This window comes from Carassius gibelio, chromosome A13 (assembly GCF_023724105.1).
Source record: "Carassius gibelio isolate Cgi1373 ecotype wild population from Czech Republic chromosome A13, carGib1.2-hapl.c, whole genome shotgun sequence".
In the NCBI taxonomy this organism is placed as follows: Eukaryota; Metazoa; Chordata; class Actinopteri; order Cypriniformes; family Cyprinidae; genus Carassius; species Carassius gibelio.
In genome coordinates, this window is record NC_068383.1 from 18,611,273 (window position 1) to 18,638,958 (window position 27,686).

The following is a 27,686-nucleotide window of genomic DNA, read 5'->3' on the forward strand; positions in this document are numbered from 1 at the left end:
GGTTTTAAAATTCTGTCTTCACAGATGTTCTCTTTATCTTTTCAGAAGGATTTTAGTTTTCAGTAAAGTTAAGATGTCCACGGGGGAATGAAATGGGTATATAACCACTAGAGCTAATGGACTGGTGAGTATTCTTGGTCTATTATTTGAAATGCATTTAAAACACACACACACACATTTTAATATCTTGTTTAGTGTAGCTTATAGTTCCAAGTAAGAACATTTTTAAATTGTAAAAATAAAGTTCTTAGAGACTTTGACAGTGATTTTTCTTTTTCAGACTGAAACCTGACTCCTTCATTATGAGCGCACATGTACCCTCCTGCAGTAAACCGGATCAAAGACACACTTCACTGCTTCCTGTTAAAACTTTATGGTGTGAGCTGAAGTACAAAAGGCAGTTAAGAATACCATTAGACGTCAGAGAAAAATCAATGTGGAGTGCTTCATCAAAATGAGGTTTTGACTGAGCAATTTTGTGTGTTAGATTTTCTTTGTTATGAAAAAAATAACAACAGGGAAGAGATAAAACACTGCTTATAAATATTGAAAGCATCCATATGATACACTCATACTATATAGAAATTAAATAAAACACACTTTACAGTTTTACAGAAATATGTTTATGACCCAGTGTCACAAATAGAGTTTGCAGCTCCTAACCAAACTTGCACTGTTTTGGGCCTCACTTTATTAAACCTGGCTAAAGGCCATTCCTATATGTGTTGCATCTCCATTAGCCATCTCCATTGTCTTGGTGCATTAGCATCCTGTTATGCAAAATTCTGTTGTGATTTTATTACAATATTTTATCATGGGTCAAGTTAAACTTAGATCAAAGATGCCACAGATCTATGTGTTGTCAGATACAGCAGTCCAGTGCTACACAAAATTCTTCCCAACTGTGAGAAGCTGTTATACAAACATACACCTGAACACAGTGATGTTCACAGTAGAGTGAGAGTTTGAACTCAAGCGCTAGAGTAATTGCAGGGTGTACAGCAAGACGGGAACACACACACAGGCTCCACTGCAGGTGCACTTATTATATATGTCTGTTATTAGGGGTTTACATAGTGTATTGAATGATTGGAATGATCAAAAAGTTCTCATATCATCTAAGATTTCTGTGCCATATCATCTGCCACCTCATAACTAGTGTCCTGTCATTGACTTCCATTTGCTTTAATGAAGATTTTTTTCTAAAAATCACTGCTGCAAAAAGCAATCAGCCTTTCAAATGCCTTGTAAAAACCAACTTCAAAGGTAGCATGCATTAGAGGTTAGTTAGGTGAATGCTGGCATGTTAAAAGACTCCTGCTGCTTCCAGTGACCCTGCACCAGGGCGACTACATCCAAGCAGGAACTGCCTCCGCTGGAATTGAGTGCATGCTTTTCACATCAATGAGGGCGATATCCGGGTCAGTGCGGTGTAGTAGTACACTTAAATATACAGACGTCTTATTCAAATATTATGAGTGCGCTCCAAATGCATTTAAATGTATTTAGACAAGGTAGATATCAATATAATATGTTTTGCATCAAATCTTCAAAAGCTTACAATCATACATTAAAAGTTTTGGGTCAGTAATGTTTTCCATTAAAATGAACTTCTATTCAGTGAGAACACATTAAACTGATCAAAAGTGTCAGTGAAGACATTTATAATGTTTCTAAAGATATCTGTTTCTTTTCATCTAATAATCCTGAAAACATTGCATCACAGTTTCCACAAAAGTATTAAGCAGGTATTAATCATTGATAACAATGATTATCAAGTGTTTCTTGAACATTACATCAACATATAGGATCATTTCTGAAGGAATCATGTGACACTGGAGACTGGAATAATGACTGCTGAAAATTGGGCTTTGTCTTCATAGGAATAAATTACATTTTAAAATATATTAAAATAGAAAAAGTTTAAGATATAATAAAATTCCACAGTATTATAGTTTTTACTGTTTTTTGATCAAATAACTAGCCTTGGTGAACACAAGAGACTTCTGGTAGTGTACATCTGCTGGGATGTATATCTATATTGGTGATATTGGGTTTATATTGCACAGAACGGCTTCCTTTAGACTGAGAAATGGTCAGTGACACTCAAAAATCAGCCCAGCAACTAGCAGGAAAGAGTGTTTTCCTGCGTTTGTTTCCATTGTTGCCTGGTTTATAGACTGAAACATGCATGCCGGAAAAGTTATTGTAAATAACGCATACTTTGGTATTGGTTCCGCAAAGTATGTTTAATACAGTCTACTGCATCTCCTTACTATATAATGGCATCAGACCAAGTGAAATCTAAAACATACAATAATGAAAATGAAGGACTGTTAACTAACACACGAACAAGCAAGGTACCTCAAAGCCCATGTCAGCCATGTAGACAACACAGGGGTGTGTTCTCAAACAGCCAGTCAAACACAACCACACAGGTTTCTCACACTGTAACCCAATATCCCTTTGCTTTAGAGCCAGGAAAAAGGATCATTTTCTCAACAACTGCTTCACTTTGCCTGCCCCTGCAGACATTACTGGGTTGTCCAGCTGACTAGGAACTGCATACAAGCATCTCTCAAATACTGGAGGGCCTGGCGGCTGATATAATGCCCCTGACGTAGATGCCCTTCAGTGGTCAAAAGACTTAAAGCATCACGTAAGAGGGTGGTTTTTATGTTTGTTTGGCTGTTATGTGGAAGATCAAGTGAATGAATAAGGAGAAGCAGATCCCTGTTTAAAGGTGGGTAGTGCAAAGTATGAGAATGGTGCATGAGAATGGTTCATACCACGTCAGAAATATGAAAAATACAAGATCTTATTACTTGTATCTATATATTTCTCGGTCGCTGTGATTTTCCCAAGTCAAATCTTTCCCACAGATTGCATCAGTGTTCCCCGTATCGCTTTATTAGTCCTCCTCACGCTTCACTCAAAAACCAAACATGTGAACGTTGTAGTCTGATTTCTGAATTAATTACTTTTATAAGTCATTTTTGAATGAATTATTCAAAAAGGCATGCGAGATTCAATATTTCCCGGTGATCAAAATATATAAATATAAATAATATAAAAAAACTAATTTCATATTGACCCCAAACAGTGTTGTATATGTCAGCAAAAACTATTCATAGACTTCCTACTTCAGAATTTCCAGAGGCCACAAAGTCAATTCTATTTCCAAGAAGTCAAGCAAATAATAATGAACACAGAGAAGCACAACATGTTATGAACATGCCATTGTCATGATAATTACACCTTAGCACAAGTGACTTGTTGAAGGCGGTGAGACTTTGTGCAGCAGGAGCAATGAAAAGAGTGATAGTGTGAGGAGGAGAAAAGGGGCTCGGACAAAGTGTGGGGTCTTCTGAAACAAAGCTGTGTGCGAAAAACAGGGGGAGGGGACGGCGAATGTCAGCACAGACACACACAACTCAGACAGAGCTGAGGGGATGATGGGTCTGAACCCAGACAAAGGCGAAACATTAGCCTCTATATGCCACACAGGAATGGCAGACAACAGGAGCCTTCCAGAAACAAAAGGAGAAATGGTGAAACATCGAACGATCAACACCTCCACTGATTGTTTAAATACACAGGACAACAGTAGCTGTAAGAAAGTTACAGTGTTGTCCTGAAATCAGGAAGATGAGAAGGCCTCCCTGTTTAGAGAGGTGGTTGTTAGATGAGGGCAGTGTCGTAACATGATCTCTCCTCTAATGCTGCTATAACAGATGCAACCAAACTCTCCACCCAGAAAAGAAAAAGCACCGCAGCTTGAATTCAAATAAGCTGATTGTTCATGGGTCATGTGTGAGAGTGTTGCCCAGCCCTCTGAAGGAAAGAGAAGCTGATTGTCCCTTAGCTCTCTAGAGTGAGAGTGTTACTCAGACTGGAGGGGCACAAAGGCCCTCTGTTTTAGGGAAGGAGTGGGTTTACCTGCGCCGGCTCTGATTTCACAACACCGCCTGCTTCTCCTGGTGCAGCTGGCCTGCCGAGTGACACTGGGCCAGATACAGTGTCTTTTCAATGTTGCAGTGCAATGTGGAAATCACATGAGAGGTGGATGCTAAACCTGTGTGTCTGGTGCTCGTGTTCTAATGGGTTTTAAAACCAGATGTCATGCAGTGTGAGATTTAAGATCTGGTTGGGTGTTAAAGTGTGTGTAGACGGGCCCTCTGCTGAGTATTTCTCTAAATTATTGTTTGTAATTATTGTAATCTCTTGAACTCATGCTCAAGATATAGATGAGTGTGTTCTTTTTCACTGGAACAGATTTGGAGGGGTTCAGCATTACATCACTTGTATACCAATGGATCCTCTGAAGTGAATGGGTGCCGTCAGAACGAGAGTCCAAACAGATGGTCTATTAAGACGTCTTGAACTCCAAACCATTGGTTCTGGCTAGGCTCTATCCATATTATTGCTTTCTCTAATGAAAAAGTATTGTCTGAATCAGGAGAGAAATATGCATCAATCAAGTACCATTTACAACTGAAAACAGTCCAAAACATTTCTAAACCAATTTATTGGTTGGTTTTGATGTGAGAGGACAACAGGGGATTTTTTCACCGGAGGAAGTGTTATTATGCATTATAGACCGGTGTTCTTGCCAGAGGAAACTGTTTAAAGATAAAACATACTAATGTATTTCTTTCTTACAAACATGCAGCTTTTCACTTCACACTGTTGTTTACTGATGGACTGGAGTTTGAACTCTCATTCTGACGGCACCCATTCACTGCAGAGAATCCACTGGTGTGTAAGTGATGTAATGCTAAATTAAAAAAAATAATTGGGGGGAAATTTTTGCATGAACTATTCCATTAATGTACAGTCACATACTGATATTCTGTGAATTTTCATGGGCGAAATCCAGCCATTTCATGTAAGGGGGCTATGGATTTCCCCTTGCAGATTTTGCAAAAGGATCAAGATTTTCAAGTGAATTATCAGCGCTGACCAACAGAAAACTACTTGGTTTGAAAGTCACTTCTGAATAAATGTTTTTATTTTTCGGTCTGCAAAGTAGTGTTTCAAATACAGCATCATGACTGACAAGAGACAATGGACCTTTTTTGTCTGCAAAATTTTACCAAAATATCGCTAATGTGACCATACCTTTAGACTAGTCTCAAATTAACATGTTATGATGTGCTGGATCTTATCATTCTTATTCAGTAGATATTTGTGGGCATTACGATCTGCATACGGAAAAAAAAAGCTTTCTGAATTTAGTATTTTTTCCATGTAATTACATTGTTTAGAGCTCAAGTAAGCAAAAATTTAATTCTTAAAATTACATTTTAATTTATGCAATACATGTTTAAAATTTCCATAAACCGTTTTTTCCATTTAACACAATGTTATCTATACATTGTAGCTAATTTGCATATTAATGTGCTGTTGGGACAGCATGTTGAAAAAAGAAGTGTATTAATGGGAGTAATAAATGTGAGGTCTCAGAGAAATTCACTAAAATATAACAACCTCTACAGAGACAAGAACTCCATAACTGTGTCTCAGGAGAACATGACTAAACACTTTGGACCTGCAGGAAAATGTCTTTGACTACACTGATTCCTGGCCATTGTGGCCCACACTTTGGTGATGTAACGCCACATAAACTCTTACAGTTAAAGTCCACTGAGGTTGTTTGACCGTTGCACTTAGGTCTTTTAAATTAAAAAATAATATAATCTTTTCACATCTATCAAATAAGATAAGCAGATTGCCACTGTCTTTTAAGGTAAAAGACTACTAGAAAACCACTTCTACTACAGCGCTGATAGAAATATGGTAACACTTTAGGGTAACACTTTAGTATAGGGTCCAATTCACACTAATAACTACTTGCTTATTAGCATGTCTATTATTAACAAATTGGCTGTTTATTAGCGCTTACAAAGTACATATAATGCATGACATCCATAATCCTACCCAATACCCTAAACTTAACAACTACCTTATAAACTATTAATAAGCAGCAAATAAGGGGTTAATTGAGGCAAAAGTCATAGTTAATGGTTAGTTATTAGTGAGAATTGGACCCTAAAATAAAGTGTGACCCACTTTAGTATAGGGTCCAATTCTCACTAATAACTAGTTGCTTATTAGCTATTATTAACATATTGGCTGTTTATTCGTGCTTATAAAGTATATATAATGCATGGCCTCCATAATCCTACCCAATACCCTACAGTTTACAACTAACTTATAAACTAATAAGAAGCAGCAAATTAGGAGTTAATTAAGGCAAAAGTCATAGTTAATTGTTAGCTCATGGGTGAGAATTGGACCTTAAAATAAAGTCTGACCAGAAATGCATTAAATGCAATGCATTTCACCCATTCAGGTAAATTTATCCTGCAAACTAAAACAATGGAAACACTTTACACACTGTTAGAATAACTTCAACAAAGTCTGTGAGAAGAAGAATATTTGTTTATTAAACCCATTGCTTGCGTTTCCTCATAAAAGTGCATGCATGATCCCTTTAGATCAAACAAATGTTGCCATCTACTGGAAAAAAATGTCATTGCAAAGTTCCCAAAACCCCCTGTAAATTCCTAACAAATGGGGAAAATTCAAACTTCAACTGAATGCAATTTTAAAATGAAGCACTTTTATTTCTTCTCTTTCACCAGGACAACCATACAGTACATTCAGAATAGAAAAATAATATGCACTTGACCAGGTTTGGCTCTTTTCCACTCAGCAGAAACCACCCACTGTAATCATTCTCATGTTATTTAGTGGGCCAACAATAGGAAAAACATAAAAAAAAACTAAATAATCAATGCCTGCCAACAATTCCAGCGTAACAAACTACTGGAAAACACACAGTATCCTCCTCACACTATTCTGACACATTACAATCACTCGGATATGACGTACCCAGGACTCAGAATGGACATGAACAGCTCAGTCTGATCAAGCCTGTGCAACTTTAACAGGGTAACTGCCTTGGTTTTAGTTTGAGATGACAAAGAACATTGCCCTATTCTCATAAAGCTACCCTGGTAAGATTACACAGAGATCACAGAACAAAGCATCAAGATCAAATCAAATGAATAAAAAAAGAGAAGTCTGCAAGATTATTATTCAGGAATCAGGCTGATATGCATGCGCTAATTAATATGCATGCGCAGATGTTACCAAAACAAACGAAAGACACTGAATAAAACATGTTTTTCGATCACTGTTATGGAACAATGAAAGACGTCAGAAAGCAGCTTCGCGTAGATCCTAATACAATCCTAACGGCTGTTTCTAATGTTTGATTTAAACATAAATAACTTTTATTGCTAAATAAACTGCTTACAACTCACGTACTGGCACACATCATGTATTATTTCAACAATGAAATATGCTGATATAACAACACACACGTTAAAATTACTAGCGACTTCTGAAAATAAAAACAGCCAAAAAAAGCTTCAATGGATTAGCAACCAAACACTTTGGCATAATTCAAACAAATCATTTAAACTTCAAGCGTAATAATCATTGGATTCTGAAGAATTCTTTTTCAAAACCAAAGAATGTAGAATTATGAGGAAAATTAGAGTTTGCCTCCAGTCATGAAAACTCTGTACACAGAATACAAAAGCGATCGAAGGAAACGAGCCTCAGAATTGGGTCAGTTTTAAGCTTATTTACACAACTGAAGGGAGATTAGATGAGGATGAGCTGGAGAGGGACCTTCACTCATCGGAGCCATTAGCTTGAGTTTTTTGGTCACTGTCATCTGAAGGGTCACCCTGCATCAAAAACAAAACACTAGCACTCATGATTCATTTTACTACATTTCACACAGTGACAAAACAAATGAAGGTTCATACTTGTGATAGAACGCCCTGGATCTCCTTCATGATGGTGTCGAGGCTGGACACTGTGCTGTGGAGCTGATGCTCAAAGCTGCCTTTCTGCTGGTCCGAGGCTCTCAGGTTGTTCTCGGTCTCTCTGAGATTGTTCTTCACCTCCTCCAGCTCCCTCTGAAGGCTGCGGTGGGCTGCTTCTAGCTCCGCTATATGCTTTGAGTCCTCCTCTACAAAACCAAAAGATCTGATTAGCCCATGCAAATGTTTTGAGAGTAGAAAAATTTGTTCGTTATCAGTTCATAGCATACGGTATCATTTTCAAAAGGAAAGAAAGAAAACATCTGGAGGAAAGGAAAATGTAAATGGCTCCACTGATGAATTTCGACATTGCTGACATGCTTGTTTCAATACACAATGAAAACAGGACAGATGAGGTTGTTACCCATTTTGATGTCCTGCTGCATGAGCTTCTGCTCAATTTCCTCGCGGGTTTTCTCACTCTTCTCCAGCTTCTGCATCATGCTTCCCACATCCACCATCGATCCCTTGTAGACGATCAGGCTAGACGACTCGCTGCTGTCCTCTGATTCCCGCTTGACCTTTAGACTGGGCAGCAAGCTCTGGTTACCTGTCAGAGCACAGAGAGGGATTCAGTCTACTGCAGCATCATGGATGTGTACTCTAGTGTTACAAATAAAGGTCTCAGTTCCAGCCATCATTGTCTTTGCACACCTAAAAGGTTGTCTGTCAGAGCATCGGAGGTCAGTGTGGGGCTCGGCTCGTCCTTAGGTCTGTCCGTTAACTTTCGATAATGGCAAGACTCTCGAACCAGTGGTTTGTTTAACAATTTCTTCACCTGAAAAACAAACAAACAAGATACGTTAGTCTGTTATAAATATGCAATATAGCTTGCAACTAAGAAATTCAAGCTTGATGCAACTAAAAGTTTCTCGTACTAGGTTCTTCAAAAACACATTATTTTTCATATATCTTACATAATTACAACACTTCGTACCATTTTAAAAGTATTGTTATGAACTAATATTAACATTAAATCAGATAATAAAGTATTAATATTAAAATATATAATTATTACAGTTACTAGAATACATTTATGATATTGTTTGTATTATTGCTCTTCTTCAATATAATACAGAAGCAGTGTTCACTGGACAGAAGCAGCACCTGAGCTCTGGAGAGATGCAAGCCCAGCGTGTACATGATCTCCTCCAAGTCCTTCTCCAGTAGGTAGCCGCTGTGACTCTGGTCGAAGTACACAAAGGCCATCAGCAGATCCTTGTTAAACGTCACCATCTGTTTTTTCTTCTCATCCTACAGACAGATTGAAATAATAAAGCACTCCACTCCTCTCAGTAGAAGAAAGATTTTGTGTGGCTGACTCACTTTATCTTTAGATGACCTCTCTTTGGATTTCCGTTCATCTCGCCGGTCGTCTCTTCGGTCCCTGCCATTAGAGTCTTCATCATCTTTGTCTGAGGAGCACAAAGAATCAGTTTCTGGATCAAAAACTGATCAAAAGTGTGTTTGAGGATCCAGGTGCAAACAGTGTGGCCCCTACCATCATCATCGTAGTCGTCTGCGTCCTCTGCCTCCAATGGGTCGTATTCATCAGCGTTGTTGTTGCTGCTGCCGTCTTCATTATCATCGTCATCTTTGGATTCTTCTCTTTTAATACCTCTCTCCTTCTCCTCATCCTTTACCCACAAGATATTAAAATGGCCATATATATTTAAAAAGCTTTAAAAGATGCTTCATTTGAACAAAGCACAAAGCTTAAAGGGTTAGTTCAGCCAAAAATGAAAATGATGTCATTAATGACTCACCCTCATGTCATTCCAAACCTGTGAGACCTCCGTTCATCTTCAGAACACAGTTTGATAAATATATATATTTATTAATAATAAATATTATAATAAATATTCACAGCTGAATAAAGTCATAATTTTTGTTATTTTTGGACCAAAATGTATTTTCGATGCTTCAAAAAATACTAACGGACCCTCTGATGTCACATGGACTACTTTGAAGATGTTTTTATTACCTTTCCGGACATGGACAGTATACCGTACACACAGCTTCAATGGAGGGACTGAGAGCTCTTGGACTAAATCTAAAATATCTTAAACTGTGTTCCGAAGATAAACGTAGGTCTCACGGGTTTGGAAAGACACGAGGGTGAGTTATTAATGACATAATTTTCATATTTGGCTGAACTAACCCTTTAAGCATTTCTAAATCAAAAAATCTAAATCAAAAAATCTATCCTAACACATTCTCCATGCTTTCTGACCCATCAGTGTGAATCTGCCTCCCATGACTTTTCTGCTTGATCATGATGCCAAATAAACATTTTCGTGAAAAATAAAATTAAGCGTGAAACCACAATCACTAATCAATATTTGCTATGGAAACCTTTTCATAATTTCCATGACTCTTTTAGGACACAGCATTAAAATGTCCTGATATTTCCATGTTTTTCATGGTCGTAGGAACTCTTTTTTAGTATCTTGCCCACCTTCCTCTTCTCATCCTCCTCTCTCATTCTCTTTGTGGTCGGCTCTCCGTTTTCTTCATCCCTCTCCTTCTTCACGTCCCTCCGGTCTGCCTCTTTTTTAGTTTTCTCTTTTTTGTCTTTCCTCTCGTCCTTGCTCGGAAGACAAGTGAATGCTTTGTAGATCCTGTAGCCAAAGTCTCGCTGAAGCATCTCATTGAATAATTCAGCAAACAAAGACACCTGAAACAGATGCCAAAAGACCAGTGTTATTTAGCATCACTAGAAAACTGCTAGAGCTTCTATTAATTATGCTATACCTTATATATTTTACATTTTAAGTTAAATTTTATTATCTAAGTTATTTTAGTATATGAAGTTAAACTTAATGCAAATAAGAAATGCTGACATGGCAACTGGTTTTCTTTAATATTTTATTTCAAGCAACCAAAATGTTTATGGTTTTAGTTTTAATTGAGTATGATTATTTTTCAAATGTTAAGTCCCTCCTCTCACTGCCAAAGAGAACTAGTTTCAAAAGTGTATCTGAAAGCAGAATAGTGTAATTATATGAGGTGAAGTCAGGCAAAAATGTCCTAAAACTTTGTAGTTAAAACTTTGTAGTAAAACCTTGTTGTTTCCCCTCTCTGCAGTGATCCTCACCTCAAACGAGTGCTCTTTATTATCCTCGAGTCTGTAGTCCAGCAGCACACTCAAGGACATGATGCTGCAGTCGAATTTGCCGTTCTTGGCAGCCCAGTTGGGGTGGACGATAATGGTGGGCTCATCTGGCAGAACATAACGTCTCTCTCTGCGCTGACGTTCCTGCTCCTCCTGTCGCTTTCGCTCCTCTTCCTGGAGGGAAACATTTTTTCACGTTTGCATGCGATTGATGAGACAGGCTCTATATAAAAGCCGGATCGTCTGGTCTTCTCTCACCTCTCGGTCATCCTCCGGTCTGCAGGACTCATCTTCCTCCACACTCGGAGGTTCGGGCTTCTCCGGCTCCTTTGACTCCTCCACCTGCTCCTCCACCTTCAGCTGTTTGGTGAGGCGAGCGATCAGCTGAGACTTCAGCCCTTTAGAGCTCAGTGTACGGCTCTCCAACTCCTTACGCAAGTCATTGACCTGTGTGCAAATTCATTTTATCAGCCCTTTAAACACCTCATGAAGCCAGATTTATGTCTTGCTGTGCTGTTCTCCAACTGATTTCTATGGCTTTTCCAGTTGATTAAAGTGGGGGTTTTTTTATATACAGATTACTGGGGCACTTTTCCAGTTCTACACTAGATTTTGAAACTATGATTATACATAATAGTGCACAAATGTCTACTATTAATGGACGGATTGATGATGTAAACGCTGGTCTGCAAGCAAGGTTTTCTCAACACAAGCGCACAAATAATTTAAAGAAAAGAAAATTTACAAAATGTGCCATTTTTAATGATTCTCCATTCTTGTAACAATGAACCATCAAATTGATACTTTATATCAAATACAATACCCTTCAGTTTTTTTGTTTTAGCTTTAAAAAAAAAAAAAGTTATGCTGCATTTAGAAAAAACAAAAAACAAACGTTAATATTGTGAAATATTATTAACATTTAAAATGACAGTTTATAGCGTCACATGATCCTTCAGGAATCCTGCAAATATGCTCATTTAATGCAAGACACATTGCTTATTATCGTCGATGTCAAAAACTATTTTTGTGTAAACTGTGATGTTTTTTTTTTCAGGATCCTTTGCCGAGTTCAAAAGAGCAGCATTTAGTTTAATTAGTTTAATAATGTAAAGTCTGTAACTATTTTCATTAACTAACATTAACAAAGATTAACAAATACAATAACAAATGTATTGCTCATTGTTATTTCATACATTAACTATTGTTAACAAACGACAAAATCAGTGTCTATAAAAAAAAAAGGGTGTGGCTAAACTAAAAACTATTGGTTATTGGTTATTAAGTCTTTCTATACCTCAGCATACTAAAAAGCATTTCATTGGGTCTATAAAGGGTATAAAGACCCCATGAAACAGAATACAGAGAATATTGATGTAAAATAATGAAAGTTCAGTCTGTAGCAGAAAACCTGCTTGTGGGAATCTCACCTTCATGGATTTCGGATCAAGCTTGGCCCAGTGAGTTGGGGTAGTGACTTCCTTTGAATCATCTTCATCCTTATCCTCCTCCTCCTGTGCACGTTATGTGAAAGAGAGGAAGAGAGAAAAGACAACGGCATGTTAACACACCACTCTCAGACTCCAAGAAGTTTTTGAAACAAAAGCTGATCCGTGCAAGAAGCAAGGTCACAACTGTCTCTCATTGTCTCCTCCTACTGAGCTCTTGATTGGGTAAAAAAATAAATATCCACTGCTAGGATACACGGAAGCTCTCTAGCTTTCAGAAACAGATCCATATCCCACTCATCAGCCAATAAATGCCAGTTCTGTGGAATACAAAAAGATAATCAATGACAGTGGGTTCAAGAGATGGACATGGGACAGATGCACTCAGAGAAGGTCTCCAAACCTCACATCTACATTTACTGCTGCCTTTTTTTGGCCCACATGTACACTCTCTTTAGCTTGTTTTCTTAAACACCTAGCCAGAACTGTCCTCGGATAAACAACCTCCCTGGAAAAATCACATCCACAAAGGGTCTAGACACAGTCCAATCAGAGAACGGTGTAAATAAAAAATAAAAAAAGAGACACACAAGAGACAGAACTCCGAGAGAGTTCGGCAGATATTGAACAGGAAAACAAAACACACAAACATCATAAACGCAACTGGCTCTCCAGATTCCAGCATTCATTTCCCAATTGATCTCATTGGTTCAATTTTCAGATAGGATTGGTTGAAATTAAACAGGAAATTAAGAGTTACTAATCAGGGCTGTCAATCGTGCATTTGACAGAGCTGGAAGCTGTTTTACCAGTTGACAGGTGTCATAAAGTAGGACCTAATCTCTTCCGGCTGTGTGTGAGACTGCGTGACAGAGGGACAGCAGGAGGAAATGGGGTGGAGGGTCAGGGATGAGACAGGGATGAGAGCAAGGGATGGTAAAAGTGGGTTCTGTATGATGCCTGTGATACTTGTCTGTTTCTTTCTGTGTTTTGAGTGTTTTGTTTGTCTATTCCTGTGCCTGTGAGAAGCGGAAATGAGAAGAGAGAGATTAGCGTTCAGTGCCTGTTCTCCATCAGCCTCCTTCCGTTCAGCCACGAGTTTCTCTGCCAGCTGCTCCTTGAGTCCACGGGACAGGCCCTCCCACTCTGAGCGGGTAGGAAGACAATGCCAAACATCCGGGAGAAATAAAACCACTGTCTCCACATGTGCGGGGACTGTCCGCCCTTTGTGAGTCTCCTCAGGGCGGTGATAGCGTATCTCTGCAAAACGATACCTGTCGCAAAGGAAGAAGCGCGTTGGAAAGAAACATTCTGTGAGACATCACCCAATTCCCCCAACACACACACACACATACACACACACAAAAAGCTCTGACCCCTTCGACCCCCCGAATGAGACACGTATGAGAAAATACAGTCTGCAGAACTCCATGGGGGGTTTCTCAGGATGAACGGCAGCCACGCATCAGGGAGGTCGACAGACAATATCAAAAACGACGAAGACCCCGCCCCCCTGCACCCCGTCAATCTGAACCCATCGCTCTCGAAAGATAGCTTACGAGCCCCCGGGGTGTGAGAGAGGGACAGATTCAGACACAGTGAAAGCAAGTTAAATATGTAAGATATTTAACACAAGGCAAAGGTCAGAGAGAACAGAAAGTAACGATGGCGGCGACTCCTCTGGCTCTGCTCTCGGAGCAAAAGAATCAATGCATTCACCACATAGATACAGAGGCAGGACTGCCACACACAGTAGCGTAATCATTGCAAAACTAAACTTGACAAATCAAAATTATACACACAAAAGCATCGAACATGTCAGGAGATACTCTGCTGTGTCAAAAAACCATGCAGCGGGTCACAGACTTTTCTGCCTGTCTGCCTTTTTTTGTTTTTTTGCACACATGGAGATTACAAGGAGATGCATCGGCACAAACCGAGAAAGGAGATGTACTTACCACTGGGTACATAAACTCAGATCAATGCCTGTCAGAGCCTTACAACAACGTATGGCTGTCTTTATAAGAACCGAGGCATCGTTTTCCGGGTCGGCCCCATCCAAAGAGGGAGACCAGTGACCCCCGATGGCCATAGCCTCGTCCTTGCCCCGCATCCCCACCAGGAACTGAAAACAGAGGTCAAAGGAGTTACAAGATGCTGGGAGCCACCGATCGCTCTGAAAGAGGCGTATGAGGCGGACACAGGGAGCGACAACATCACAAGAGCTTATTCCACACAGAAAAGCATTCAGCAATGGAAAAGGACAGAGACAGAAACTCCCCACGTCATAATCAGGAGTGGACAAACATCTTTCAGTGTCCAAGGGAACAAGAAATGTTTCAGTGTGCATTCTAATTAACAGATTGCAATAGCAGGGTCCTTAAGGTTAAATCCCATTAAACGTTTGACATTTTGCAAATAAATGATATGTAATATGTAATAACATTTCAGTCAGAGATAAATTATGTTAAATAGTTGGTAAATTTTGGTAAACACTGAACTACCTAAAAATAAAATACTTTACAGCAAGAATTGCATTAAAGATAATCTTACAAAAGATTTTTATTTCAAATAAATGCTGTTATTTTCAAACTTCTGATTCAAGTAATCCTAAAAGAAATATCAGTTTCCACAGAAATATTACGCAGGACAACTGCTTTCATTGATAATGCATTTATAATACATTGATCATAAGAAGTGTTTCTTGAGCATAACATCAGAATAGCTTTGGGAGTCATCATGGGAAAAAAATGTTTAAATATATTACAATAGAAAACAGTAATTTTAAATTGTATTAATATTTCACAATATTACAGTTTTTACTGTATTTTTAATTACAAATGCAAAGATGACCAACTTCAAACTTTTGAGCAGTAGTGCATGTTTTAATGCTGAAGAAAAACTCAATTTCTTCCAGAATGTTTAAAATTATTTAATTTTACATTACATTGTTCTATTATTTATCATTATTAGCTTCGTTAATAATATAATAATATATAATAAATGTTTTTTAAATTAGGAGTGTGTTAAAAAAGCAAGTTAGTTTTTGCTGTGTTATTAGAAAACGGAATGAAACTACAAATATTGTGGTATTGAGACAACATTTTTCTGACATGTGCCTCATCATGGTCAGAATAAACTGGATGTGAGAAATAATTTTGTATTTCTTTCTTATTCAGTTCCTGGCGCGACAGGAAGCTTTACTGCTAGCAAAAAATGCAGAATGTCTTAAAACGCATGAACTAGCAGGCCTTTTTGCAGACATAGTTTCTCTTCTCTTTTGTTCAAGAGAAATGTGTCACCTCTGCTGTCACTCCCTCGATGTGTTAAAAACACTCACACAGTAGCGTTAACTTGTTTTCTGAAATGTAATACCAGTACCTAGATAATATACCACAAAAATATAGTCTTATAAATGTGCATTACATAAAAATAAATAAAAATAAATAAATATATATATATAAAATACACACTATAGATTTAGAATGTTATTAACTGTGGAAATGCATCATCACGGTCTTTGAAAAAGGTCCACAGTAATAATATCTACAGTCCCAGACATTGTAATATTGTCCATTCCTGAGAAATACTACAGCATTAATGCAAAACAATTGTCCTAAAATAGCACATAAGTTAGTGGTTGAATAACAAGCAGTTAATGGTGTCACTCAGAGAGCTGTACCTTGATGAGGCGGGCAGGGTGCTGGAAGGAGTCTCTCAGCTCTGCTGGATCTTCTGCCAGAGCACAGGACTTATGGTACAGCTCATCTAGACTAGGATTGGCCAGTAGCATTACCTAGAACAATCATCAATATTAAGTATGACTGCCAAAAACCACCACACAAAAAAAGATGACCATAACTGGGAGGGAGGGTGGTACCTTTGCGCTGTACGTGTGATTGGCATCATGGGGGTCCAGCACAGCAGTGTTCTTCACCAGAGAGTCCACCTCTTTATGCATGATGTGGAAGTTACAGTAGTTTCCAAAAGTGAAAGGCCGTGTTAAGGGAAAGGCGTCTACCCAGGTAAACACCGCGTCAAAGAAGTCACTGGGGATGTAGAGGCTCTGATACCTCCGCCGCAACTCCATCACGTCACAGTTGTAACTACTGAGAGCAGAGACAGACAGTCTTTAGGGGTGTAACGGTACACGCAATCATACTGAAAACCTTTGGTTCGGTACGCATTGATCAAATTATGTCCTTTTTTTCAGGAAATTCAAACAATAAATGCCGTTTTGACTCTCTTTGATGTGGCGTGACAGATCGCTGTATAAACTTTTCAAGATCTCTGTGCTTTTTTGATTCTGTTGAGCTCGTAATGCAAGTTTATGTTCTGTGAAGGTCAAATTTTATTGGTTATTTAAAACCAACTGATAAATCTTAACCAGTGTTGCCTAAATTTTTCATGAAACAGAAGTTGTTCGTATATTCTTTCCTATTGTGACACAAATCAAACAAGAAAAAAAATAGTGAGATACTTAAATTGGTTCATCGTGAATCGACTGAAAAAAAATTAATTATTTGCAACAAGACATCTTCTTCCTGTACGACTATTAACTTACCTATCGAGAGAGAATTTGGAGAACTGCACTGTATATCTTGGGACGACTTTGCGTGGCCGTCTTGGAGAGCGCTCTCTGCGAGGAGACCGGTCTCTAGAACGCTTCCGTGGGGGTGATCGTTCTCTTGATCTCCTTCGCTCTCGATCTCTTTCCCGACTACATAAACACAGGCAAAACAAAGCTTGAGCACGTACAGCGAATAAACATTCACAATATCCATTTTTGGGACCAAACTACTGAAGCAATTCTACTCAGTTACTCAATTAGTATGCATGAGCGCTGACCTGCGGTCATCTTTCCTCAGGATGAGTTCTGGTCGGTCACTGCGGCTGGGGAAGCGGGGTGAGGGGTCCACGCGCCTCACCTGTTGCGGCTGAGGCATCATCCGCACCGGGGGCTGTAGCAAACCCCCTGAGAACACAGAGTCTACACATGGCGAGAGAGAGAGAGATGGGAGGTCAGATCTGATTCTGTAAAAGAGCGACTCTGTGAAAGGAGGAGGGTTCGATGTACCTTTAGGGGGAGGCTGGGGAAGCAGGGGCTGTGGGGGGTTCTGCAGCAGTGGGGCCAGAGAGGCAGCAGAGAGCTGGGCCTGCAGAAGAGACGGAGGAGGTCCCTGGGCCTGGACGCTGAACGTGGTGGGCGGGGGGAGAGACTGCAGCATGGTGGGACCTTGTTTCATCATGTTTGGGCCTGGTGGCTGGTTCTGAATAAGAAGAGATAGAACCAAACAGTTGGCTTTGCTGGTATGTACAGCTGCCAATTTTATAGTGCAAAATCACAACATATTATGCCCCGCCCCCCACATAAAGGTAGTCAACTTCAAACACACTTAAATTCAAATAATTGAATTTAACTAATCAAATGTTACATTTATAATTTTTAAATAATTTATTTGAACTTTCTTTTCATCAAAGAATCCTGAAAAAAAAAAAAAAAAAAAAAAAAAAATATATATATATATATATATATATATATATATATATATATATATATATATATATATATATATATATATATATATATATATATATATTTAAATAGGAAAATATACCAAATACACAATAAAAATGATATATTCAATTAACATCACCTAGCTGTATTTCAGACAACAAGTCAACATCTATCAAAAGAAAACACAAGCATATTGCTGCACATTGATTCAACACATCAAAATGATTATGGTGCTAGGAGCTATAAAGCAAGCCTTTAAATAAATAACATTAATCCAGTACATAATGTTTAGGTAACCTGTTTTATAGGATGGGAGGACAATGTGCCTAAATGAGTAATCAAGGAGCACTAAAGAAAATAAATGGTTAGAAATAACTGGAGACAGAGGAGGCAGAAGCACTGCTGTTACCATTTGCTGGTTTTGGCCCCTGTTAAAAGACACAATAGATTTTCAAGTCTTGCTTTGGGGAAAAAAAGCACAAAAAGGCACTTTCTTTCAAGAAAATAAATGCAAGAAGCCATGTATTCTGGGCATTTCCAACGGAGACAGTGTCGCACAAGTACTGTTTGTTACATAAAACAAAACACACCAGTTTGCATTTGCTTTTTCATCATGCACCTGCTGAGTGTGACATTTGTGTACAGGTAATTCATTATCAGATAAATACAAATTTTAAAAAAAAAGAGGCGTTTTAGGAGGGCGTGTATGAGGGTTCACTTTTATAAAGAATATCTCTTCGGATTTCAGACTTTAATCTTTGAGACTTTACAGATCTTCAGTATGCACAGCTTTTAACACTCCAAAGAGAAAGGAAAACATGAAATCACATCATATGACCCCTTTAATTTTTAGCCTTAAATTCTGTAATTAGGTTAATTAATTTGTAATTAATTAATTTGTAATTAGTATTAAGAATTATTATAAAAGGTAAAACTTCACTGGCATGTGGACTACTGAAATTTTAAATAAAACTCTTTAAAAATTAATCAAATAATTCATTAGGGAAATTACAAAAATAAGACTAAAATAAAACAAATATGACTACAGCATCCCCCCTGAGACAAAGTCCATTAATAACACAGCAGGTGCTGATTAGCTAAAGATGGAATCTATGGATTGCAAAAAAAAATATGTTTAATTACAAATCCACCACGGAAGCTGTGAGCTGTAATACAGGGAAGGGTGAAAAAGCTTCAGAGACTTGTCTTGGGTGGAAAGAGAGAAACCCAAGGACATGTGACTGAAGCCTGTTTGTGAAACAGGAGAGTGGAGGAGCGGATCAAGCAGAAGACAAAGGGGAAGAGGAGGAGAGAATGGGGATTTGGGGGTCAAGTGGTGTGGGTTACATTTTGTCTTGAATCCACCGCAGAGTGCATGTCAGAGTAGCGCTGCATTCCTGCTTCAGAGTAAAAGCTGGACAGCTGTGGGGAAACCTGAGGTAAGGGCTGAGGCGGCTGGTGCTACATGGAGATTAAGAACACAGGAATCAACAGCAGCATCATGACACACTGTGAAGGCAGAGACATATCAGACTGTATCTGCCAGGGATCCTTTCAGACCACGTGGGTTTGCTAACCGTTTGGTTGGGCAGCTGAGGTAACGTCTGGATGCGCTGGGCATTCCACTTGAAAGGCATGTTGGGATTGTAGACAGCTTCCACCAGAACACGATCGCCGACTTGGGGTGTTTTCCCCTTAACCGCACTACAAAAACAAAAAAAGGGCACACACACACCCAGAAGTTATACACCCCTGAACTTGAAAGCTTAAACACAATTGCCCATTTACAACATAATGCACCTGAGCTGGAAGAAGACATCCTCATCAACAAAGCCGAAAGTATCGTGTAGCTTGCTGACGACCCCGGTGAAAACACGCTGCTTTTGGGGTTGGGTCTGCTGCTGGTGGCTGGAGCGCGGGGTCGGGTAGGATACGGTTATCTGTGCCGTCTGCTGGGGGTTTGACAGGCTCAGGCTGGTGGGCAAGGCAACAGGGGGCTGCATAATACACACAGCACCACCGGTAGAACATTTACACATTTCATATCTGGCAATGTTAAGAGATCTTTTGCTTCGTTTTACACATTTAAACATAAATAGATGAGAAAAAAATGTGATGCATATTCAGAATTTGGAAACTCAGTGTACCTGTGATAGCAGGGCTTGTTGGGGTTGTGGAAGCTGTGAGAAATAAAGAATTACACATTAACTATAACGCAAAAACTGTTAACATCCAAAATCTAGACATTTTCTATGTTAACAGTATAAATATAAGCTCCAATTACTACACTATACCATTCAAAATACATGTTATCGATTTTAAAAATTATATTAATATATTTATTTATTCCTCATCATTTTACTGTGTTGATTTTCAGCTCAAGAAACATTTCTTCTTATTATTAATGTTTAGAATCAGTTGCTCCACTTAATATATTTGTGGAAGCCATAATAGATTTTTTTTCTTTGATTAATAAAGTTCAAAAGGACAGCTTTTATTTAAATCTTCGATGACATTATCAATGCCTTTACTGTCACTTTTGATACATTTTTATGCATTCCTTTAAAAAAAAATCTTACTGACCCCAGCAGCTTTTTTTAAAACCACAATTAAATGTTGATACCACATATTTGAAAAGTATGAACTAAAAAAATCAATACATGCTTGAACCAACCCGTCTAGTAAGACTGGAAGTGAGTCCTGATAGTTAAATAATGCAGACAGGCACTGCAGCACTTGTCCTCTTTAGAGTAACCACTGTGCTGACTGCTGCACTTTTAGTTCATCTGTCATGATGTATCCATTTATGAACCTGACAGGCGCTTGTATCTAAAGAGACCCCAAGACCCGTGGAACGCACAAGAAAGTATACCAACAACCTTCATGATAAAACAAAGGCTTCAGAAAAGCTATGAGGCAAAGTAAAAGAGGAGGTGCGGATGAGAGCCCACATATGCACCTGATGTGGGACGTTGTATAGAGTTTGTTGATGTGGAGGGTGTTGTGGGGGGGCTTGAGGCGGCTGCTGCTGCTGCTGTTGTTGTTGTTGTTGCTGCTGCTGATACTGCTGCAGGGCTGAATTGATCTGCGACTAAAATAAAACACACCAGTGACTCAAGACTGCTCACTGCAGGCTGGAGGAGGGGCTCAGGTTACAGCACTCCAACACTGAACATGCTAGAAATGCATACGAGTACAATTCAGACTGATGGAGGAAGCACTTTGTGCTCTGCAGTGAACAGAATGAGATTAGGTTAGTGCAAAGCACACACTGTATAACTACTACTATTTTTGGAAAATAATAATTGTGTACTAGGGCTGCATGATTAATTGAAATAAAACTGAAATTGCGATATGGCTCATTGCGATTGTCAGATATCAAGGGCTGATACTGAATTAAAATCAATATATGTGCTGCATCTTTTAATAGTGAAGCGAGGTTTTGTGAGTGGCATGGTTCACAGTAAATGCTGCGCCGCACTAACTTTCTGCATCTGCTCTGAGTTTGCTTTAAAGTGCACTTGAGAATGCAGCATTTGGCAACCATCTTCCCTCAATTGTAATGAGAAATGTTTAACAGTCTAAGAGATCTGCCTGCAGTTCTTCCAGCAGAATACAAGTTTGATGATTTAACGTCTGAAAAATGAAGAAATTTACGACAGCCATTAATATTATTATAGCAATTTTAAGGTTTTAATATAAAATAAATGTATTATGACGACGATTATTTTCCTTAATACTCTTTTTTTATACAGTGAAATTTTTGAATAGTAATATACTGTTGATTTTTATTATGCTTAAATAAACAGTATATATTTTTTATTTAATAATAATGATAATAATAATAATAAATTATTTACTTATCCTTATTTATATATAAATCTAAATTGTGTTATTATTTTTATCCCATTTAAATTGCAAACACAATTTTTATCAGAAAAACATTTACATCAAAAAAACTAAACGATTTCCCCAAAATCATGCAGCCCTTTACTACTTAGTTTTCCCAAATAAATGCTTTCATGACACTAGAAATGAAAATGCTGATTGTTATTCGCTAGGGATTAGGGATAATTGCATGCTATTCGCAGTATACACACTATATACTGTAGAATACTTCATAAATTATACATTCCGCATGTTAGTATGCTATTCCAAACATAGCCAAAGGCTTTATTATGCATTTACTCCAGCTGCATTACGGTGATGGATCACAGCCAGGGCTTCACCTGCTGTAATGCTGCAGCAGCGGCTGCTGCGGCCTGTTGCTGGAGCGCTGCAGTCTGCTGCGAGAGCTGGTAGTTGGCAGCCGACTGTGTGTTGAGGGAGGCTAAAGCCGACTGCTGAGTGTACATAGGAGACGCTCCCAAGAGGGACGGCTGCTGTACTCCTAACGCTACGGGAGAAATGTGTGAGATAGTAAGGACATGGCAACTGCTGGCAACAACATTCAGACAAACACAAGCAAACTTTGACCACTCAGAGAAACCCAAACATAAAACATCTTGAACTTTGACCTTCACAAATTAAAGATAAAGCTTGAGACTATGAATGCACATTTAGACTAACATTCAGTAAATTGCAATTGAAAGCGAAAGTAGCACAGTGCCAATGATTCAAGTATTTGTTCATTTATGATGACTTACAGTGTAAACTGTTCAGGTCCAGTGACTGTCCTGAGTGGCCGGGCTGTGAAACTGCTGTGGCGGCGAACTGGGCCGCCCACGGAGGGTTCTTCTGACCCCCGAATTGGGCCATGGAGACCTGCTCACGCTTTCCACTGGATCAGGAGGAAGATTATTTCCTGCGAGGAAAATAATCATTTACTAACTAAAACTGCAAGCTCTAAACTGTACAAGCATAAAACTGGACGGACAGGACCTGAAATATAGTGTGTGTTTCAGTGGCTGCTTGCCAAGACAACACAGCGGATGATCACAAGACACACAGTCAATAGTCTTGATCTTTGTAACTTTAAGGCCCCTATTGCCCAAGAAAGACAACAATCAAAAGGCCCTCGAGCCATATATCAGACAGCTATATGATATTTTATTACTACTGCTGCAGTAAGATGCTTGTTTTTAAACTTGAAACAGAAAGTAGGGCTGATAATAGCTTAAAATGATCAAGCTTCCAATTATACTAATGTTTATTAACACATTTAGGTTATTATAAAGACTAACTTAAACTAAATTAAAAATCTGTGAAGATTTGTTTTATTAACCGATAACTGCGAGCTGTGTTAAATAATTTAAATAATTAATCATGATCTCAAGAGCCAGTGACTCTGAATGCACTCTGACCTGCTGCCTAGTGAGGGATCTCTCTCAACTTTGATGGATGAAATGTAATTATTTCGTTCAAAGAAAGCAACGACTTTTGTTTAATGTACAGATTCATAAATACAGCAGGTTTAAAGAAGCTCTGTGCAATTTACTGATAGTTAACAGTCAAGTTTGCAAGATTGTTTGAAACCTAATTAAAAAAAATGTAAACTCGGACATGCTGTCTATTTAGGGAGCTCACTAGATTTTGAAACACAGCCAAAGCCATCTGTCAGTTCCAGAACACCAACAGACTTTTTAAACCCCCTTCCCGCTTTAAAACTCAGTTTAAGTCCAGATCTACAGCGACTACGCAACATTAACTTCTTCGTGACCTTTATGTGAAGACCCAAATAATCACTTTTACTATGAAACCGTTCATCTGCACTAGCCTAGCACACCAATGTATTCTCAATGCAGCAAGCTAAGCAGCTAACGCGGCGACACAACACTGACCAAACCATTTAAAACCTTGTATTACGTCTCTCGGCCACTATAAAGCGTAATAACTTAAACTTAACAGCAGTCTCAGTGGTAGTGTGTACAGCACAACTGTGCTGACTGCAGTGTTTTGTTTTTCAGCAGTCTGAGAAACGGGCCCTCGCATGAGCACGCTGTCTTGTGTCTCTTTTACACCTCAAAAGTGTATACAATTAACGCAGATTAACACACAAGCAAGTTCTCGATGAAGCATTAGTACTATATCAAAACTCCAGTCAATATGTAAACATGCAAGCGATCTGTTATTGCCGCAGCTTACCGTCCGTCCTCTCTCATTCACCGGCAGAGAAACACTGTAGGTCTGGATGATGCGCATGCGCAGCTCGCCTGAAGCGCATCAGTTCGACGGTGATCCAGGATCAGATGACACACGACAACGAAGAAAAACAGTCCTACAAACATAACTGAACCGTTTTTTATATTATTATTATTAGTCATTTTATTATTTCTCAATCACTTTATTTAAATATCATGTTTTCCCCTCAAATGAGATCAGAGAGAATCTTTTGTCAGCTTTTAGACAAACTGAAAATGAAGACTGTTTATGGCCATTGCTTTCATAAATGAACACTCTTTTAATAAATAAAAAATATATAATAAGTAGGATTTTCCAACTATGTAGTAAACAAGCAAGTTTCATTCTTAGGTTTGAAGTTTCTAAAATTATTTCTATGAGGAAACGGCACAACATCCTGATTGTTTTTGACACTAAATTACATTTCCCAATTGTTTTTGTAAAACACACTAACTACATAAATATTGCTGTCCATAAAAGCAAAATAGCAATTTGAGAATTTGTTTTAAAAGTACACCATCTAGATGTGTGATGCTCATATCGCAAAATGATTTAATGCCACAGGTGCTTCTGAAACACTGTTTCTGGGCATTTTTATCGTGGATATTCAAATCTTTCATTCTGGAGTAATTAGTGAAACAGGCTGGTTCATAAACATGCTGACTTTTTTATGCTCAAATGGAAAACAGAGTATAAAACAGAAGCTTAAAAAAATGCAGACAGATAAACATTCAAAGAAAATAGTGGTAAACAGTAGGACGAATATCTACACCAAGACAATGAATAATTTATACACAACTGTTTTATTTCATTATAGGTCCTCCAGAACTTCTGGATGTCAGCCGTAGATGATCATGAATACAGACGTTCACAACTGACCACATTCTCAAAGCCTCTTAAAGATCTGCATTCCTTCAAGTGACCATATCAGGTTTAAGAATGCATCAGGATCCCAGCATTGTTTTCATGCTATAAAAGAATTACTGCACTCACTAGACGTCTAGGTGAAATTTCAGTGTTCAATGAACATTGCAATTAAAAGCATAACCGTCTTCAAGTTAACCTTTTCTGTCAGACAAGTAGCAAACTAGTTAAGACTCCTTGTAACTCAGTGAGTGCACTTGCAATCATATTAAAAACAGAAAAACTTACAGCTTTGAGCTTGGTTAAATATTACAGTATATTCTATATAGATTCTGCAACTTAAATGTACAGCATCCCTATGGAGTGTGTGAATCCCACTAGAATTATGACAACAATTGAATTGTGTGTCCTTCAGAGCTGGATCTCATACTATGAGTCTTGCAGTGTCTTGTCCAGTTCTGTAAACACTTTCATGTTGATCTCATCCACTTCATCCTCAACCTTATTGAATAAAAGAAAAAAACACACACAATAATGAAAGTCATGATCACTGTAGTTACAATATGCAAAAGATGTTCTCATGAATAGATTACCTGTTCTACCATGTCCACCTCAGGAATATAAAACTGCAGCATGTTCTGGATGCCATTTTTTAGGGTAACTGTGGAGCTGGGACATCCTGTACAGGAGCCAACCAGCTTCAGCTTCACTGTGCCATCCTCAAAGCCTTTGAATATAACATCTCCACCATCCTCCTGAACCGTGGGTCTGAAGGAAAGCAGACACAGCACTGAGCTCTGCTGCTCATCTAAAAACCTTCAACACATAACTAGCTACTGATTTAAATGTCTTATCCACGCATGCAGTCATTTTTTCTAAAAGCTTTTCATGCTAGTGGCTTGTATTGACATTCTAAAATTCTAAATTAATAATTGTTTAAGTGGCAAAACTAAATAAAGATTAACATGCTTTCAATACAGTTTTGGAATGAACTATTTAAACTATAACTGTTTTATTATATTTTACAATGTAATTTATTCCTGTGGTGTCAAAGCTGAATTTTCAGCATCATTGCACTAGTCTTCAGTGACACTTGATGTGTAAACAGCGTTTATTTTAAATGATGGTGTTTTTGTAAAACATCTAAGAAACCACTTTGGATCAATTTAATGAATCCGGCTTGCACAATAAAAAAAAGAAAACTTACCGACCACAAACTTTTAAACCGTAGAATATATTAAATCAAAACAATACAAACATACCTGATCCGTGTGTCTAAAAGTTCCTTTATCATTAAGACAACTTCATCATCATCTTCTGTAACACCTGAAGAATAAAGAAATAAAGAAACAGATTTGAAATACAATGCATCAGAATGTAGTTAGTGGATCTGTGTTAATGTTAAGTCAGTGTTTGCTCACTGCTCTCAGCGTGAGTTGCTCCTGTTGTGATGGCCTCTCCACTCTCAAAGAACTTAGTAATGACCTCAATCGCATGTCGCTTAATGTCTGTCCATTCAACATCATCGTCTGTCTTTAAGAAGTTACAGCACATTCATATAGTTAAATCCAGCATTCAAACAGGCTAACAATCAAACAAACTTTATCTGGGAATGCTACCTTAGTCAATGTGATAAAATCTGGGCCATAAAAGACACTTTTTATGCCTTCAATTTGGAAAAGATCCCTGTTGGATGATTATAACAAAGGTATTTTAATGCACAGTAAGATTACATTCAAATGACTGCTTGCAGAAGGACACTATACTTCTACAGTGAAGCTCACCTGGCTAAAGGGAAACTCTCAGCCGAGTTTGATGTTGGGAAATCTCGAGTCCCCATCCCCAGAACAGGTTTACCAGGAAGAAACTTCAGACTTCTGGGGTTTGGGGTGTCTTGAGTTACAACTGAAAGGTTTCGCACTGCAATAAAAAAAGCAAGATTACAGGGCTTTAAGATATTAAATTCAACAGCATTACAAACTTGAATTCATCAAAAGTGGTTTGTTATGGATTAAAGAGGATATGAGGTAAAAAAAATAAAATGCCTGACCTAAGAATGGCTTGAATTCATACAGTTGAGACTGTATTCTGTGGGCAGACCACACTGAATAACGCTGATTTCTGTCATTTACAGGCAATCTAAGAGAAAACAGACGATTAGTCTCTACACACACTGTAAAGGCAAAAAAGACACACACACAGAGTGTGTGACAGCTGAAGTTAATACCAAGGTAATCGTTTAACTGTAGTATTTTGGTGAAACTATGGTTACTATGGTAAACCAGCACAATCGTCACATCACATTATATTACGCAACCATACACTTCAAATCTTGGATTTGAATACTTTAAAAGATGCAGTATGTCATTTCTAACCTCAAATGATGTGAGCGCATGAAGCGCAACAGACTCCATCTTACAGACGCCGCCATTTCGATTGTTTTGAAATTTAGGACCCCGAAGCGGACAGTAATTCTCCTGCTGAAAAATACGCCTGTGTGTATGTTAAATTAATAGTGCGTGTAATTAAAATATATCTAGTCTTTATACAAATATGTGTTGAAATGAGTACGAACCACAATATAGATCAGTGGTGCGAACTCAGAGTTAATTACGTCAAAACAACTGCATTGCACCTGACATGAAAGAGGCGCAGCGCACTTCTTAAAGGGATAGCTTACCAAATGTTACCTCAAAATAAAAACGAAAATTTTTATTACC

General features: G+C 38.3%; 2 protein-coding genes across 5 annotated transcripts; both read right to left on the minus strand.

Moving 5' to 3' along the window:
• Window positions 1-6,424: 6,424 nt before the first annotated feature.
• LOC128026401 (cell division cycle and apoptosis regulator protein 1) lies at window positions 6,425-24,177 on the minus strand. 4 transcript variants are annotated; one of them, XM_052613489.1, is made up of 26 exons: window positions 24,067-24,177; window positions 22,629-22,786; window positions 22,212-22,378; window positions 20,942-21,073; window positions 20,130-20,162; window positions 19,783-19,979; window positions 19,560-19,686; window positions 19,330-19,443; window positions 17,542-17,734; window positions 17,313-17,454; window positions 17,029-17,184; window positions 16,345-16,573; window positions 16,147-16,260; window positions 14,423-14,589; window positions 13,528-13,738; window positions 12,447-12,530; window positions 11,275-11,463; window positions 10,999-11,190; window positions 10,360-10,578; window positions 9,403-9,538; window positions 9,228-9,316; window positions 9,009-9,155; window positions 8,556-8,679; window positions 8,266-8,451; window positions 7,845-8,050; window positions 6,425-7,763 (listed from the first exon to the last, which is right to left on the minus strand). In XM_052613489.1, exons 2-26 carry the CDS (start codon window positions 22,738-22,740, stop codon window positions 7,707-7,709), a joined length of 3,723 nt encoding a protein of 1,240 aa, XP_052469449.1. In that variant the 5' UTR covers window positions 22,741-22,786; window positions 24,067-24,177; the 3' UTR covers window positions 6,425-7,706. The 4 variants fall into 4 exon arrangements, with proteins under 4 accessions (XP_052469449.1, XP_052469452.1, XP_052469450.1 ...); XM_052613492.1 differs by lacking the exon at window positions 19,330-19,443 and having other exon boundaries at window positions 16,345-16,570; XM_052613490.1 differs by lacking the exon at window positions 24,067-24,177 and having other exon boundaries at window positions 16,345-16,570.
• Window positions 24,178-24,886: 709 nt separating this feature from the next.
• On the minus strand, window positions 24,887-27,555 carry LOC128026403 (NFU1 iron-sulfur cluster scaffold homolog, mitochondrial-like). The gene is made up of 8 exons (XM_052613496.1): window positions 27,342-27,555; window positions 27,017-27,105; window positions 26,751-26,886; window positions 26,586-26,652; window positions 26,388-26,499; window positions 26,229-26,292; window positions 25,560-25,734; window positions 24,887-25,467 (listed from the first exon to the last, which is right to left on the minus strand). Exons 1-8 carry the CDS (start codon window positions 27,395-27,397, stop codon window positions 25,396-25,398), a joined length of 771 nt encoding a protein of 256 aa, XP_052469456.1. The 5' UTR covers window positions 27,398-27,555; the 3' UTR covers window positions 24,887-25,395.
• Between the last annotated feature and the right edge of the window lie 131 nt (window positions 27,556-27,686).